The sequence below is a fragment of the Triturus cristatus genome, chromosome 7 (genome assembly GCF_964204655.1).
Source record: "Triturus cristatus chromosome 7, aTriCri1.1, whole genome shotgun sequence".
NCBI classification, from domain to species: domain Eukaryota; kingdom Metazoa; phylum Chordata; class Amphibia; order Caudata; family Salamandridae; genus Triturus; species Triturus cristatus.
In genome coordinates, this window is record NC_140590.1 from 163,120,755 (window position 1) to 163,138,836 (window position 18,082).

At 48.7% G+C, this 18,082-nt stretch overlaps 1 protein-coding gene across 12 annotated transcripts in view; it reads left to right on the forward strand.

The window, feature by feature from the left end:
- Positions 1-18,082, forward strand: part of PROSER3 (proline and serine rich 3) — a 185,719-nt gene that overhangs the window by 105,461 nt on the left and 62,176 nt on the right. For all 12 annotated transcript variants that reach the window (XM_085615926.1, XM_085615929.1, XM_085615931.1 and 9 more), the window contains 4 exons: positions 601-689; positions 2,373-2,506; positions 6,335-6,531; positions 6,706-7,818. In XM_085615926.1, coding sequence (XP_085472052.1) covers positions 601-689; positions 2,373-2,506; positions 6,335-6,531; positions 6,706-7,818 — 1,533 coding nt within the window. The remainder of the gene's footprint in view (positions 1-600; positions 690-2,372; positions 2,507-6,334; positions 6,532-6,705; positions 7,819-18,082) is intronic.

An 18,082-nucleotide genomic window follows, 5' to 3' on the forward strand; every position in this document is an offset into this window, starting at 1 on the left:
TGAGCGGGTGGCTGCTTTGTGGCAGTGAGCGGGTGGCTGCTTTGTGGCAGTGAGCGGGTGGCTGCTTTGTGGCAGTGAGCGGGTGGCTGCTTTGTGGCAGTGAGCGGATGGCTGCATTTTGGCAGTGAGCGGGTGGCTGCTTTGTGGCAGTGAGCGGGTGGCTGCTTTGTGGCAGTGAGCGGGTGGCTGCTTTGTGGCAGTGAGCAGGTGGCTGCTTTGTGGCAGTGAGCGGGTAGTTCTGGAAAAAAGACAGATCCTGCTGAAACTAAATTCTTGATACAGGTAAGAAACCTTCCCTTTCTTCTCAAAGGTCAGTGAGAGCCATGAACAGCTACCATTACAGTGGGTCTATAGTTTGCCTTGTTGGTGCCTCTGCCCAGAGTTTATTCAATTTATATAAACTCAGACCACCTAGAGGGTATAAACTCAGACCACCTAGAGGGCAGAGGAGTAAAATAAGTTGACAGACATAGTTTTGCACGTTCCTTAAAAGGAAGAGCGCCACATGCCCCTGCGAACACATGGTAATGCTGCTCGGGACCTGCCAATGATTTGAGCTGGTTTGTGGGGCCCCTGAATGAGACTGCTTTCTGTTTTTAGGATGGAAGTGCTGGAACATCTCATCTGTTTGCACCTGATCAGGAAACACTCCAGCTGCAGGAGAGAGCTGCCAGGCTCCTGCAGAGAAGGTAGGTGTCTGCTGCCTCTGGGCTCTTCACTGCACACATGTGCGCTCCTGCATGGCTTTCTTTACTCTGTCAAGCTTAGCTACGCCTCGCTCAGCTCAGTGGCTCCGGTTTCCTTCACAGGGTCAGTGCTAGCAGTCTACAGAGAGCAGCACCCCATCACCTCTACTCTAGTGTCCCACTGAGACTCTTTCCACATGGGCCCTAGTTAAGAGTAGGGGAGAGTTTACGGTTTCTGCGGTAAATACGGCCCAGTACCATGCTAATATGAGTAAACCCGCCAAAATCATGTCCAATTCTTAAAAACACGGTAAATCCTGGGTGCAGAAAAACCTAAACAGTAATAATCAAGAGGAGTGTAATGAACGCATGCGCGGGCCTTTGAGGTGGGGCGGACGGCGCAGAGCGCCTTGTAGATGGTTAACATTGAGATCTGTTGTTCCCAGCAGTCTGAAGCAGCAAGGGGTCTACGAAAATAGTTACCCGTATTACTAACCCCCGTTCTGATGACTTGGTGTGGTGGTATTTTCTTCCAAAAGCCTCCATTGTTGCAGCCACTTGCACCGCGATGTCACGGGTGCACCATCGTATGAATAGGTTTATACTTCAAGGGCAAAGCCAGAGATGAGTCTATTGCATCATCAAAATTTAATTCCACATCATAATGTTTTTTCTCTGCATGCAGTAGAACGTTTATCCCGTGCCTACAAATCCCTGCCCGGTAACGTGCGCTGTTCAGATGTGGTCCGTAGTAGGAAGCACTGCCATGACCCTTTCATGCCAGCCCCACCTCGTGACTACAACCTCATTCGTTGATGAGCCCCAGGAATAGCAGCTGCTCAAAAGCGATTACAAAGAGGAGGCTGTATGTAACCTGTCTGAAGCTAGCCAGGATCATTGGCTGCATTGTTAACTCTAGGAGACCTTAGCTGCCTTGGCCTCTGTCCATGGGCAATGTGGATTTCATGGTCATAAAAAGGGGTTGTATATGTCTACTCATGTCTCCCACCCACAGTGGTTGGAACCTGCCAAAGGTGCTGTTTATCAGTTTCCTCCAATACTCTGGGACTAACAAGTCCCATCAACCCAAGAGAATGAAAGTGTTCACTGTATTGGAAACTCTTTCGTGATTTGACATGCTCTGTGTTGTATTTTATTTGTGTGCTTATCTTGCCGTTCACATATCGTACTAGCTGAAAGGTAGTGATTTACTTCATTGTTTGACTCAGAACTTTAAGATTTTTTGAGGTATCAATAGCTACTTGCATTTGTTTGGTCCTTACTGGTGTGTAAGTGATTGCAGCTTTATGATTAATCAGTGTAGCATGTACTACTTTAATTAGTGGTACGACAGGCTGCTTTTCAAACGAACACTTCCACAATTTGAAGTATGCATTTGTGTATTTAATACAATTGTTTGAACTTTTGCCATTTTAAGACCATTTTCCTGTTTCAGCCTAAGTTTTTGTACCGGGTTCTGTATCGATCAGAATGCTAAACTATAGTTCAATCAATGATAATAAGCTTTCCTTCTGATCCTGACTTATAAAATATTCAGTTATTGAACTTTCCTGTGGTCCAGCATTCAGTACTTTTCACTGTCAGAAGCACTGACCTTGGAAGTCCACATGGTCCCTGCTAACCTGTTTGTGTACTAACATGGTATTCTGTTATTATCCTTTTAAGTGAGTCTTCCCTCAGTAGTGCCGCCCCTGTAAGTTCAGAGGGTCTAGGATCATCTCCTCTGTCCGGTACCACCCAGTCAGATGAGGAAGCCATCAGAAAACCGCTGCTTCGCTCCGTGGCAGACTTCTCAACAGGTAAGAAGCAGGACACGACCAAAGGATACAAGCATAGGAAAGAAATTCCCTCCCTAGTTAGTCAATTCTGCAGGAAGAAGTAAGAATGCTCAACTGATATACCTTCTCCACCGAAGGAAATTGGCTTTCCACATGCTCTATTGACACCTTTTTCAGATGCAGAAATCTCTTTCCTGATATTCCACCTCCACAAGAAGTAAGATTCCCTCACCCTGCATAGACACCTCCTCGGGATACGATTCCCTCATGTGTATCGCATACCATCTCCTACACCAGATGAAGTGGAATTCCCTCACATTGTCTTTCCACCTTCTCAGTAGAAGCATCATTTCCCCACCTCCTATAAAAACCTCCACAATCTAAGTAGGATTTCATCATGTTGTATATGCAAACCTGCACAACCATAGATCTACCACCACCGGACCCACCCACTGCAGCTAGAAAAACATCAAAGAAGTGGACTGGGCTTCCGTCCTCTCTGCACCGGCCCAAGCACACCAGCAACTTGCCAAAAGCCATCAAGAACTTTAACAGCTGGATCACGGCATGCGCCGACACCCAGGCTCCCATTAAGCTCAACCAATTGGCAAGAGCCCAACCACAGGCCAGCTGGTACACAGAGGAACTTAGTCTGATGAAATGCCACTGCAAGCAACTGGAGCGGAGCTTGAGAACAAGTCAATTCACTATGAATGAAGATATCTTCAAATCCACCCTAAGACGCTGCCACGAGCAGACACGTAAAACCAAGCACACACATCTTACTGACTGCATTGACACCAGCACAAACAGCAGCGAGGAAAGCTTCGCCAACATGAAAGATTTCACCACTTCTCCTGCTGCCTCAAACAACACCACCCCCTCGTAAGACCTTTGCAACAAGCTCTCGGAACACTTCTGTAGCAAAATCACCTCCATACACAGCAACTTTGGACTTTAACCAGACCCGGTCACCATCGCAACTCAACTTCGCATCATGACCGAAGACCCAACTCTGACCGAGTGGCCTGCCATCACCACTGTTCAAACAGCTGGTACCTTGAAGACCGTCCATTACGCGTTGGGGGGATGTGGTTTCCTTATCTCACCCTTGCCCCTCTACTCCTTCACCAAATGACTCCTACAGATCAGTGAAGCACTAACTCCCATTCTTAACATGAAACATGCCACCGTCCAGCCCCTGCTCAAGAAGCTATCCGTTGACTGTCACACTTTCCAACTACAGACTCCTCTTCGTTCAACTCTTCTCGGCAAAGGCATTTGAGAAACTAGTCAGCCTATGCCTCACCAACTGCCCCAGCAACCACCATGTCCTTGCTGCAACACAACCCGGATTCAGGCCCAACCACAATACAGAAACAACACACATCACATCACCATCACAGACGACATCTGCATGATCCTGACAAAATAGACAAGGCAGTCCTCATCCTCTCTGCAGCTTTTAACACTGTCTCACACCCCATCCTCATCAAGTGCCTGCATGAGATTGGCATTCATGGACCCACTCTCCACTGGATCTGCTCCTTTTTAATTTATAGAACACAAGCTCTCAGCCTGACACCTTAGCCCTAAGAAGCCCACAAACTCCTCCGTGGAGTGTCTCAAGGTCCATCATTCAGCCCTACTCTCTTGAACACATACATGATCTATCTGGTCAGCGTCCTCCGTATATACAACATCAACATCCTCTCCTACGCCAACGACATGCAACTCATAATTTCCCACTTAGATATGACCACCCAACATAAGAACAAATTCACTGGATGAAATCCAATTATCTCAAGCTCATCCTCGACAAGACAGAAGTACTGATCTTCGGCAGGAACAACTTGCCATGGGACTCCAACTAGTGTCTGACCTAACTCATGCCAGGAACCTTGGAATGCTCATAGACCGCAAACTGAACTTCACCACACAAGTTAGTGCATCCCGCTTCCACACCCTGAAGATGCTGAGGAAGATCTACAAATAGTAGAGAAACTATCTCTCACGCCCAAATTCCCAGTAAGTTGGACTACGGGAACACCCTCTTGGCCGAGATCCCCAAGGAACTCACCAGAAGACTGCAAACCATCCAGAACTCTGCTGCTACACTCCTCCTCAACGTCACATACAGAACTTGCATCACGCCACATTTCAGGGAGCTCAACTGGCTCCAGATATAAAAACGCCTTTAACACTTCTCACACACACATTCAAGGCACTACACAACTTAGGCTTCACCTAACAGATGCATCTCCTTCCATCAACCACCTAGACACCTCCACTCCACAGGAGTTCTACTCTTGCACATCCAACACATACACTACCAGATCAAAAGGATGACATTCTCTTACATTGCTCCTAAAGCGTGGAAAGGTCTCCAACTCTTTTTAATTACCCAACACCCACTAGGCAAGGCTAGGTGCAAACACCTGCTCAGTGCTAGGATACCCATGTGTATGAAAGTGCACTTTACAAATACAGACACCACTATATTAAGCAGCTGAAGCCATATGTCCAAAAGGAAGAAATACAATTCTGTAAGCCTTGATAACTACTTCACACATTTGAACAAGATTCTCTGACCTGATCCCTCTTCTGTTAACCAGGATATTCTGATCCTGAATAGATCCTTCCTTATGTAAATACAGAATTCACAGATTCTGTTCATAAATCACTCTACTTATTAGGGCTTCCTAAATTTGAGATCATTTTGCAGGTAAGAACCAGATTAACGGTGTACTTGGATATGAACCTGGATTTCTTTACCTTTTCCTTGACCAACAAATTGAGTTATCAAGGTCTCTAACGTGCATTGCCTTGTTTGTCTCTTGCACAGAAAGTCCCCCCGCCCCCTGTGATGTACACATAGTGTCAGTTCCTGGGGACGGGATGTTTTTGTTTTTATCTCTTGGTTTCTGAAAGTAATGTCTTCTGTCAAACTTTAATGAAAGTAATGTCAACTGTCTAAACTTCAATCATTGCAAAATACAGCAGCTCGAGTGCTGCTTAACATTCCGAAATATCAACATATCTCAAATAGCATTAGGGAGCCGCACTGGTTACCGATGAAGAAACACATTGAGTTTAAGGCTTTGTGCTTGGTGCAGAAAGCACTGTATGGGGGAGGGCCTGCGGACCTACAGAAACTCTTTCAGTGGTATTCCCCAAATAGGAAACTTAGATCGGCAAACAAAGTATTCGTTCTGGTCCCCAGGATCTATAAGGCCAGTGGGTGGGAGAAGTCCCTCATACCGAGCAGCGAAGCTTTGGAATGAGCTGCCATCCAACATCAGATTCCAGAATATGTTTCAGAAAAATGTTAAAGACCTTGTTTTTCCCGGATTGGAAAAGAAACCACTTTTTCTAGTCCGTTACCCACTCACTGGCTACTCATAGTGCCAAGACGCCTCGGCATTCGTTGTTTTCTACAAGTGTCCTACTTACTTTTACTTACTTACTTTCATGTTTATTTTTGCAGGTTGTGTTTATCCTTGTTTTGTGGAATTTTTCAATGTTTTCTTCATGGGGTTACCTATTGGTGTTAGGTTATCATGCCTGCTTGTTGTAGCTTTGTGTTGATTATAGTTTGGTGTTGGAAATAAAGAGAATTTGTCTGTATTTCAAAGTGTGATTCTACCACCCTTTTTTGTTGGTATTGGAATTTATGTCTTAGTTTTCAAGGTTCTTTTTGGTTGGGAGAATGTGATAGCCATGTTTTTCATTAGCATTGCTTCCTTGTTTGAGAGATGGAATGATCTCTGGGTATTTTTCCATTTAATTCTCAGTTTTTAGTTTGTTTGCATGCTGCAACTTTCCTTGTCGTGTTGCCTTTTTTGTCAGGACCAGTTAGCAGTCTCCGATTGCCCATCTCAGTGACACCTTACCAGCCTCTGCAGGTGCCTGCACACTGCCGGCCAGAAGAAGACATATTGTTCCAGTGGCGTCTCCGCAGAAAGATGGAGCAGGCGAGAGATGGCATCCTACCTGTGAGCACCCGAACGAAATCCCTCTCGCCGCCAGTTCGCCTATCGAAGCAGGTATGGAAACCCAGCCTGATTGTTCAGCTACTGAGACCAAATTCTAAGAAGTAAAACCGGTGTCAACCACATAAGAATATAGCATGTGGCTAGAGTGATATGGGGGCACTTCCTCTTAACAATTATAGAAGTTAGTCATGCCGACTGATTGATTTCTGCATGTTTTTTTGACAGGGTGCAGATGGACATGATGTAAGGGTGAGGGAGAGAGCTCTGCAACAAGGGCCTAGAGGTGACACCAGATGGGACAACGTTGCTGTAGCATCATCTGCGCCCCATGCTAAACATATGGGATCTGGTGACTTCCTAAGGTCTCAGCCTGTCCCTCCACACCTGCACCATTCCTGTGACATCCTACCCTGCCACCATCAGGCTTCACAGCCCTCAGAATCCAGAACCGGGAAAACAAGAATTGACAGAGGACAGCCTATAGTTGGATACAGTTGCGGTAATATCAGACTGGAACAGAGCCAGCAGGCAGGCTCCCCTGATGAGGGCAGTTCTGAAGAGCTGTGTGAGAGTTCCATGGATGTCACACCTGTGGAGCACAGACCTGTAGAAAGAGGGCAAGAGTTTCGTACCACCAGGAATCCGGACCCTCAAGACGCCTCTTCCACATGGCAACCAGGTAAAGAGCACAGAGACTATGGCTCCTCGGAAAGGCATACTTCACTACCAACACCACATAGGACAGCCCAAAGGGACCAAGAATCAGGCTTCAAAAGGCAGGGGACTGAAGCTCAAGGGACAAGGAAAGAATCTGAGAAAAGAGCATCAAAACCAAATGCTGCATGGAGGGAGAAACCTCAGGGTGACCCTCTAGAAGGAACCATCTCCTCTCATCACAGGAGTGAGAGACTTAGACCACTGCAGGACAGTACCAGCAAGAGAAATAAAGAAAGAGTGACAGAGGGAGAGCTTGTGCCAGAAGAAGAGACCAGGGGAAGAGAAATCAATCAGCATAAGTCTACAAGAAGAGAGAGTGAGCCAAGTGGTAAGGCCTCAACACAAAAGATCACCCATCAGAAGGTTACAGGGAAACAGTGTGTGCTTGAAGCAGACACCAGGATACAAGAGACTGCCCACAAGAGGACCGCAGGTAGAGCCAAGATAACCAAGGAAGAGTATTCCAGTCACACTTCAAAGGATAGAGGAAGAGCGCTGGCAGATGAGACTGGAGCCCATCAACCGGGGAGAGTAAAGCACAATGTTCGTATCGACAAAACTGGTGTCCAGAAGGGACCTGGAGAGCCTGCTCATTCTCCCATCAGCAGCGTCCTGGGACAGGTAAAGAAGGGGACGGGATACTTTATGGGGCCCCATTGCTGTATCTCCCAATCTCAGTACATGTGAGTCCTCCGTATTATTTTAGGTCTCTTTTCTACAGCTACTGCTTTCTCATTCTAAATATTTATTGTTCTGTGTTCTTTACTCCAAGTATGTCTACAGCTATCTCTTTTTTAGTCTATTTCAATTCTATCTATAGCTTCCCCTCTCTCAATCAGTCTGTTTCTAATCTCTAATCTTTACTGTTGATCTATCTACATCTACCCTCCCCGTCAAACCTTAGGACAATGGTAACATATTTGTATTCATTTATTTAAACACTTCAGTACTAAGGACATGTTGGCACCACCCTCGGCACAACCTCTGATATGCTAAGGATGTGTCCAGCACGTCCTATCCCTGGGAGCTGGGAATTTCTCTTGTAGTCGCAGCGGAGGGATTTTCGTTTTTAAAATCTCTCCTTGAGCTGAAAGGTAAGAGCTTCCCGTTCGCCCAAGACTTATTTTTCTGTTTAAATGACTTCAGCTCGCACAGCAAAGTATGGCTCATGCTGCCACACAGCTTCTGCCAATGTGATTACGATGCCTCGTTTCCTCATTGGCATGGGGCCGTAACACTGGGCAGATGACGGACTACCTTGCCTTTACACCTTAGCCATATAGTAGAAGGGGCACAGAGTAGTGATGCACAGTACACCCCTCCCACCCCCGATGGTGCCCCTGGGGAAGTAGACATGCAGATCCCTTGGAACCCCCAGGCATCCCCCTTCTTGAACCACCCACCTCCAGTGGGAGTTGCAGCTTCAACCCGAGGTCTTGTCTTTCCCCAGTACGCTCTCCTTGGCCCAAATTGTCAGAGCATTTTTTTTTTTTTTTTAGGTCTCGCTTAGCGTTGTAGTGCGCATGCGTTGCTCGCTCGGTGAGACATGTAGTTAGAGAGGAGATTTCAGAAGGGGCTCAAAGCCCCGCCCCTCATTTTTTAGGTCTCGCCTGACCCAGCGCTTGCGCTGGTCTGGCGAGACTTTAAGTAAGGGCTTCAAAAAATGCTACCACCGGCCACAGCTTGCAGTGCATGTGCGCGGGCGCACGCTTGGGCAGACACGCCATATGGCGTGATTACTGCTGCGCACGCAAGACTCGCGCACATGCACTGTAAGCTGTGGCCAGCGGTAGCATTTTTCCCCCGCGAGGCGCCGGCGTTCGGATATTAGATTCCCAGAGTTAAACTTGACCTTTGTAATTAATAGGTGAGCACACACTTCCATTGCTAATGCATTACCCTCTTGTTATCGTAGCGCAAGCCGTCTGCAAGATATGCATTTCCTCTCATTTGTACATTAGTGCTTCCCCTTGCCATTCATACATCCAAATGTCCGGGATTGTAACCCCTTAGACATTCCTCACTGTAACCGTGCCAGCCACTTGCAAGTTGCGTGCTTTGACTCATTCCTTGCTCGTACCTCTCTTTGCAAGTGGTGAGCTTTGTAACGGGGATCATTATATTTTGGGCATTCAATCCACTACTGTTCTCCCAGTATTGTTTAGACGTGGGTAAGCCCAGTGCTCTGTACTGCTCACTGTTTCCGACACCCCTTTCACACACTTACTTCGTCATGGGCGTATCATTAGCTTTTTGCCCTTGCTACCCTCCGCTGTGTACAGGTGGCTTCTGTGGACGTCATTATATCTCTGCTCTATTCCGTCTCTCTACGTCACGTTGTGTGTCCGGTGACTCCATGGGGTCTAGAGTGCTGATGCTGCTATCTCTTAGCTAACCCCTGACCCCATCTTGGAATTCTCGCATCGTAGTCTTGACATTGTGGACCATTCTTACTGTACGTGTTCCCACTTAGATGCCAGTTCCTGTCTGTCGTTCTCTCGGATCTCATTTAGAATTTTAAAAGAAATGTTGTTGCTGCCTATTATTTATTAGACTGACCTTCTTTGTCCAGTCATACTATAGTCACATCCAGTACATTTCAATGTTGCAGAGTCCTGCTCCTAGGATCATCAATCAGCCTTCTTTATATGCTTTTGAGCTGATGCCAGGGTATATCATCATTCTATTCGGTTACGATTATGCCTGTACACCGCCCTTTGTTCTCTTTTCAGGAGTGTAGATTTCACATCTGTCCCTACTTCTGTACCCATTTTTGGTCCTCCACTCTGTTGCTTTTCTAAACAAGCATTGACATAGCCAATAGGTCGCCTTTGGGACCTTATAAGTGTTTAGCCATGCAACAGTTGATGTTGTTGCACCAAGGATATTGTGCTGCATAACTAAATACTTATAAGGTACCAAAAGCGAGACCTATGGCTATGCCAATGCTTGTTATTGGATGACATCATCGTTTATGTTAAACAATGGCCTCCGATTGAAAATAAGGGCTTCTTTGTCACTGCCCTTTCTCCTTTTGGGACGGCCCATCCAGACTGGATCGTTTGCTTCATAGCTTTCGTGAAGCAATTTCTTATCTGAAGGAGGCATATTATCTAAACGTGCCGTGAAGTAAAGGATCCAATCCGTATGGGCCGTCCCAAAAGGAGAAAGAGCGGTAACAAAGATGCACTGTTTGGAGAGCGAACGAGTGTCAGTTCCGAGGAGGGCGGACTGCTGCCAAGCCGCGAGTTCTGTGTACGACTACAGAGTTGTGCGGACTGATTGTTTTAACTGTTACTCGTGGGTGAATTAAACTTTAACTACACCCACTCTCCACATAAAGCAAAGGCATAAAAATCACCCATTTTATAGTTTTTTGAATCGGAGGGAATTGGTTCAGTGGCGTATTCAAGAAGTAATCTCAAACCAGTTTGTTATATTTAATCTCCATCCCTGGGTTCTGGCTCCGAGTCAAAGGTTTGTTGTTAATTACACACATCCCTCCAAAGGCCACATTTGTCGTAAATGCAAGCTCACTGCTTGTTCTCGACGTCTATATGTGTTTTACCTGAATCACAAGTCCTGTGTTCAGGTGTGAAGCTATTAATATGCGGCAGGTTCAGTGGCACCGGGGCCCAGACTGTCCTTTTTTGCACTATGGTCCCATGACAGCCTTACTGCCCCTCTGCCCGTGTTTCTGGCAGCCAGGATTTCATGCCGTCTCTTCTCTGTGGACCCCCGATGGTGACCCCGCCGTGACTTCTTCTGACCCAGAGAGCGCCCACCCTACTGGGGTAGCAAGAACCACTTTGTGCCACTGCCACAGCTGAAACCCCATTCACACCCTCCCGCGTCTGAAAGCGCCTCTGCTCTGTCCCTTTTTATTCTTTCTAAGCAAACTTTAATTGTGCTTTCTGATGGGGCACGAATTTCGAACACTCCACACGCAGCAGCCTGATCCAGTCGGCACCATTTGTAACTGGTCAACTAGAATTTCAGCTCCAGACAATTTCAATTAATTATCTTCACTGTCCGTATCGCTAATGGGGGAAGGGATAGAGGAAAGGGGAGGGTCAGATTTACATTATACCAAACCGACAACCTGTGGTAAATAGTACTATATATGTAACTCCTAGATGTTAAATCGCCTCCCCTGGGGGGGCACCCCTCCCCCTACCTTCTGTGAGTGATCATGTCAGTCGAGCCTCTGTTTCGACTCTCACTCGTTCCCTACAGTGAGTCATTCAGCCCCAAATCTTACATTATCCTCGCGTTTGTGGCGCTACGAGGCTGGGCGTCTGGTCTCGGCTTCGCCGCTTGCCAAGCCGTGTGCTTCTAGACACTCGCCTTGGTTCTCCCTGTGCCTTGGACCCCTTGTTCAGCGCTCGAGGCGCTTCCAAAGGGGCACGTCAGCATTAGGCACTATGAACCTGTTCAGGAGAAGCCGGAAGTCTGCGCCACATTTTGAGTAGGTAGCCGCCCATGCCTACTCCTGGGCTGACCCACTCCTGCTGCCAGACAGCCAGTAGGATGGCAATCCGCAGAGCTTGGCCAAGCTGCGCATTTCCACAATGTACATCTTTTCCCTTTTAAACAAAGAACACACGTTAACTCGTAGGCAAACTCCTTCCTTTGCCCCCTTTAAATAAGGGGCGCTCACTTCGTTTTCTCCTGGAGCAATACATGTACTCCTGCTTTTTGCGGGAGTAGATGTACTTGAGGGAAACGCCGTTACAATGCTTGTGAATACACACAATCGTAGGAGTGAGTCTCTGCGTGGTCAGTGCATCTTTCATGGGCACGCTCAGTCCGGACCCCTCCTGCACCCCCTCCCCCTCACTTGCTCCCACCTCCTGTAGACAGCTGTAAATGTCTGTCCCCAGATTCAGGGCCTGTGCGCTGCGCAGAGGACTTCCTTTGCATATTTTGCGTAAAGCATGCCCTACGGGAATGAGGCTGTAAATGACAAACAGACACTTCCCACACGGACTCCTGGCGGTGGAAGTCACCTGCAGCGCTCTACCTGCACGTAAATTAGTCGTAACTTACCACAGTGCCCAAAGATGGCCTTGTTTTTAGTACCCCCAGGGGCACCCCGCTTTCCCCCCTCCCCCAAATTAGGTTACCCAAAGAAGACACAAGAAACAGTTGTAAATGGGTAACAAATGCTGCAGGATTTATTACATAATTCCAGGATATGTAATAGGTGGGTTATCTTACGGGCGATCCAAGGGCAGGCGGCCATCTACTTCACCTGCCCCGCCTGATGAGCCGGGCAGCACGGGAATGACCCGCAAGTGCTGCCCCCCAAGTGATTCTTTTTTCGATCACGTGCCGTTGAAATTCTACTCACACCCCCCCTCTCGGGGCGGAGCGTCGCATAGCAAGCCCCCGGTTGTTCAGGCCCACAACCGCCCGCAGGCCTAGCGGGGCGCCGACCGGCTTCCGGGACCTCTCTGGAGGCTCCTCGTTTTGGCTCAGGCACCACGTGGTGCCGCGCAGAGGTACCCTTTGTACCGGCCTGCTTCCAGATCGCCCTGTAACTCCGCCTGCAACGAAAAGAAAACATTAAAACGTTCAGCCAAAAACCCCACCCCACCACACCACGCCGGGTAAGCGGTAGGGAGGGTAAAAAGGCGAGGTGGGCGACAAAGAGGTCGCCAGTGAGGGTGGGGGAAGGCTAAATAGCCTTCCCCTCACACCTGGGCCCGGAAGTGACGCGCCTTGCGCGTCACTTCCGGCCCCTGACACGGAGGGGGGGCAACAATCAGGATCCCTGCCCCCGCCCCCCCCGAAGGAGGGAGTGGGGAGGGGTGACCGGGGCCCCGGGGCCACTAAGGCGCCGACCGCCGAGTGGCCCCCTGCGGGGGCCGCGGTCAGCGGCATAGTACCCCCAGGGGCACCCCGCTTTCCCCCCTCCCCCAAATTAGGTTACCCAAAGAAGACACAAGAAACAGTTGTAAATGGGTAACAAATGCTGCAGGATTTATTACATAATTCCAGGATATGTAATAGGTGGGTTGTCTTACGGGCGATCCAAGGGCAGGCGGCCATCTACTTCACCTGCCCCGCCTGATGAGCCGGGCAGCACGGGAACGACCCGCAAGTGCTGCCCCCCCAGTGATTCTTTTTTCGATCACGTGCCGTTGAAATTCTACTCACACCCCCCCTCTCGGGGCGGAGCGTCGCATAGCAAGCCCCCGGTTGTTCAGGCCCACAACCGCCCGCAGGCCTAGCGGGGCGCCGACCGGCTTCCGGGACCTCTCTGGAGGCTCCTCGTTTTGGCTCAGGCACCACGTGGTGCCGCGCAGAGGTACCCTTTGTACCGGCCTGCTTCCAGATCGCCCTGTAACTCCGCCACAGCCCTGGAGGCGGCTAACCGTCGCAGCCAGGGCCCCCCACCAACCTAGCTCTTTACCTGCACCCTCTATTCACCAATGCTTCGCTTAAATCCAATAAAAACAGGTCCATGCCTATTTGGGAGAGGTGTACTCCATCCAAGTCGAAGTACCCCTTTACATTCCCCCGAATCATCTCATGGCGAATAAAGCCCAAACCCCTTTGGGCGGGACTCAAACCCTGTGAGATCCCTTATAACCACAGGCCCAAGACATACCAGTGAGCTATAGCTCCTGGATTGTAGATGGCCCCATCTATGTCCCCAATCCCTAGACGCTATCCCAATCGGATAGGGTCTGTTGAAATAGAGGGGCCTGTGAAGATGTGCGATAACTATTCGCCCCCCAGCGGGAAGGTTACACCTATTCACAATCCTGGGCCTGCCCGCTTTGACTATTATGACGAGAAGGGTTACTTAACATTTGTACAGTCCCCTCAGATAGTTAACCTGGGGCACAGGAGTGCACCTCACTGCCAGCGCGTGACCATGGGCAAGGGGCAACTCTTGCCCCTGCCCACCATCCCTTATACCTTATAGGAATTATGCCCCTACGGATCCCTCAGTGATGATCCCTTAGGCATACCAGCTTCGGGAATCTGTTTGGCTTAAGCGTTGCGCGCTGTCATAATGTCCCCTTGTATTTGCCCCGCTGACACCCCAGATATTGGGACAGCAGCACCAGTCTCCTGCAGCTGCCGTACGCGACCAGTGATTCCGGTGGGGGGTGCCACCAACCGCAATGGACTATCCTGCCGTGGGATAGGCGACATTAAGCACTGGTGTCCTCGTGTACCTGACGTATAGGAGGGGGGGAACAACATGCACAACTACCTGCCCTTTCCCGAGCAGTGGGAAAGCCAAAGCAATCATTCCTCAAACATTGTAGCCAAATTATGCTATGACCCCATGTTCCCCCCCAGCTTGTCCACCGCAACCCACTATTTAAATGGCAACTCCTGCAAATGCCTGGCTCCCCGGCTATAGGGCGGGTGTTTTGTCTCCCCTGAGCAACTGGTAGCATGCCCTTGATATACAGAGTGCACCTACTCTGCTGCATCGACCAGACATTTGCGCAGGCAATATTGTTTTTGAAATGTGTCGAACAACTGAATGGTGTCCCTTTGGTTTGTGTGACTGTATGTCTATTGTGCATCCCCCCATGTGCGCCCTGCCTTGATTTGTGTGTCAAGCCACAAACGCTGTCCGACTACCCTGCTCCCTATCCGTGCTACTTTATCAGATCAAGACGTGTCATAAAATTAAATATGTGCCTTCGATGGATGGGGGCTTCAAATAATAAAGCTTTATGTGTGGCTCATGTAGGCCCAACTAATCTGCAGGGCCACTCAGCTCGCTCAGGCAAAGTGCTGCATATTGCCTGGTATTTAGGCGCTAGGTCATTGCGTCATTGCCTCCCTATATTACTACAAAAGGAGCACTACCCTACAACAAGCCAATCTGTTGGCTTTGACAATGCCTCTTAGTTACATAAGATAGATAAGCCACAAATATAGCTTTCTTGCCTAGCCAACCAAGAGCTAGCCGCCCCCAACCACGGCTGCCAAGGTTTCAACTGCTATATGTGACATTCCCATCATTCCAGCGGACTATGATTGACATATAAAAGACTATGAATGACACTTTCATGCTAGCACTCAAACCATGAAAATGAGGAAGACATACCGATATCAGTATTACGCCTATTTGACCAACAAGAAACTCTAAGACGACCAAGGTTTAAGGCTGCTATTGAGAGATATTCCGGAGCTTGGAGTGTGCATGTGTGAGACAGTAACATATATACAATCCTTTGGGAGTCAAAGTGCCTGTATAGTATGAGACTAACGTAACCCAGATGGAGCAGAGTATCACGAATATACGCAGTCAGTCTGAACAGCCTGGCACCGTAAGTACTGGAGATTGGCACCTGCAAACTACAAGCCTTGCGTGATGTACACACCTTGCGCTGAGGGGGGGAAACAGCTTGTGCCGGTTTCGCCTCATACTAGCACGGCACTCGCTGACCCATGGTGCCATCATCCAGATGCACCCCAAAGGCCCCCCAAATAGCAGCTGCACCATGAGAGAGCACTGCCCTCCCCTACCCGGAGACGGGAGGCCCGAATCTGCCCTTCCCCAGCACAGGACACCAATCAGGCGAACAGCCCTAATATGGCTTTGGTGTAGTAGTATACTGAAAGTGCACCGATTCTGGACAGATGGCACATGTGCTTGCGCAGAACACAGTCCCTTATCAAATTGGCACCAACCAAGTACAAGTCTTGTATTATTCTTCTCAACCTGTGAGAGCGAAACTAACACCAATGGTCGCACTTCCGACCCAATCATTCAGATTCCCGAGCCCAGTATGCCCCCCTGCAAAGCTTCACCATGCGCCGCTTGGGCCATGTGTTCCACCCTTACGACATCACTAAAAGGTTTCTTTTAGTTGGCAGACTCACCTATTATTTTCATTACTATTAGTGAGCTGCTGCTGTGTTACCCTATTGCAAACACGTCACCATCCCTGAATATTGTATAGAAACACATTTAGAAATTGGAAGAGTTTGCCCGTGCACTGTAGTACTTTTCCCAAAGTGGGCAAGAAAGAGCTGGACTGTCTCAAATTCAGAGCTGATCCAAACCGGGGCCCCCAAATGAGTTTCTAGCAAGGGCAACTGCTAATACTACCGCATGTGCTGTTGTGCACAAGTGTGCACCTCTGACCTGGTTTGGGAATGTATGAAGTGTGCCCGGTGTGGCACCACCGCACCCCCTTGCTGAGTGACAACCTACTCAATTCACCCTGCAACTGACCCTGTTGCTTAATACTGCCCCTTGATGCTCTTGCCTGCCAGTCACAGCCCTACCAACATAATGCCCCCGCAGCATGTTGGAGAGGAGAGACCCACGTACCAGTTTGTGCTTCCATCATACCTTTACTGAGGCTCCAGTTCATGTAAAGTGTGTGTCACTGTCCTGGCAAGGCATACCCAGTAACCCGTCCCAAACTGTAACTGTGGTAACTATGGGCATTTGCATCATCCGCTGTATTTCCTTTCTGGAGTGTTGTGGACCTCAGTATTGCTGAACATCCTACCAGTGAACTGATACCTAATTGCATCTGTATCTCGTCTCTACTCTGCTTTTTGGATATCTAATTGATGTGCGGTCCATTCCCAATTTGGGTACACTACTACCTTTCTGTCTAATCTCTCCAAACGCATCTGTATCCTACATGAGTTCTAGCGACATTGCCGTCCGCTAAATCGACTCGCATGGGAGCACTCCCACGTGTGAAGAACACAAAGAAGCGAATTGAAATGCAAAAATGCCTGTGATCACCCAGTTGGGTAAAGTGGGAAGCCTGGACTGGCCTCCAGTTTAAGACTGTGCCGTCTCCGCCCCAGACGGCCAAAACCCCATCACGTCCTCCAAGGGACCAGTGTGCTCACCCACCGATACCATGTCCACGGGGCACCTTCTGTCCCCCCTTGTAGTTTAGCCGATATACTTCTCACAGTGCAATACACAGATTGCACAATGCACCCTGCCCCCTACTGAAAATAATTGGAAATAGAGACATGTGACCACTGCACAAGATGGTGCTGTTCGTATAATGGGGGGGGGGGGGGGGGGGGCTTCCCCACAGGTAGTCAATGGCCCTTGACGAGTGCCCTGGTACTTTTGTTAAAGAAAATTAATGCCTTGCCTTACTGGATTATATATTATATATATTATTTTTTAACTTAACATGCCCCAGTCCTGCTGGTCCTATTACCAGGAAACGTGCCTTGCTTTGCAGGCCGAGGCACCTCGTGTGTGCTTGCACACCGTGACCACACATGAGTGATGCACCCGGTGTCCCCTCTTGTGTCGTTTGCAACCATAAAACCTCGTGTAAACCTGCCCCTGGTGGCACCCCCTGAGTACCTGCGCCCGGGTCCCCCTGTGCTTGAGGGAGCTATTCTGTGCCAATGTGATGTGCCTCCAGACTGGTATTTTGCTGTTTCTGTCATTGCATGCGGATGATGATCCAGCAAGAACATCATACCCGATACGCCAGGGTTGCTGGCTTTGTCAATGGTTGTTAGTTGCAAAGAAAAATAAGCAGCAACTGCGCTTGTAAATAATATTGCAAACTTACACTTGAGCGCGCTGACAGACAATATTGCTATGATGCAGCAAGTACATCATACCTGCCATGAACATTGTTTATACCCGTTTACATTGAAAGCTGCAATGCTGCATTTGCCTATGGCTACTGGGGGGAAGCACCGACTTCCCGATAAAAAATTGTAAGGCTGCTATTGCTGCTGAACATTCATATAATCGCTTGTAACTAGTAACTGCTGGAAACTGTCAGTCATTCAACTGTGGATGGCACTGGCAGGGGAGGGGTCAAACATAGAAGATAGCTGCCGAAGAAAAGGATTGCAAGACTTGACATTTCCATAATTTCTGTGTAACAAGTGTTAATACACC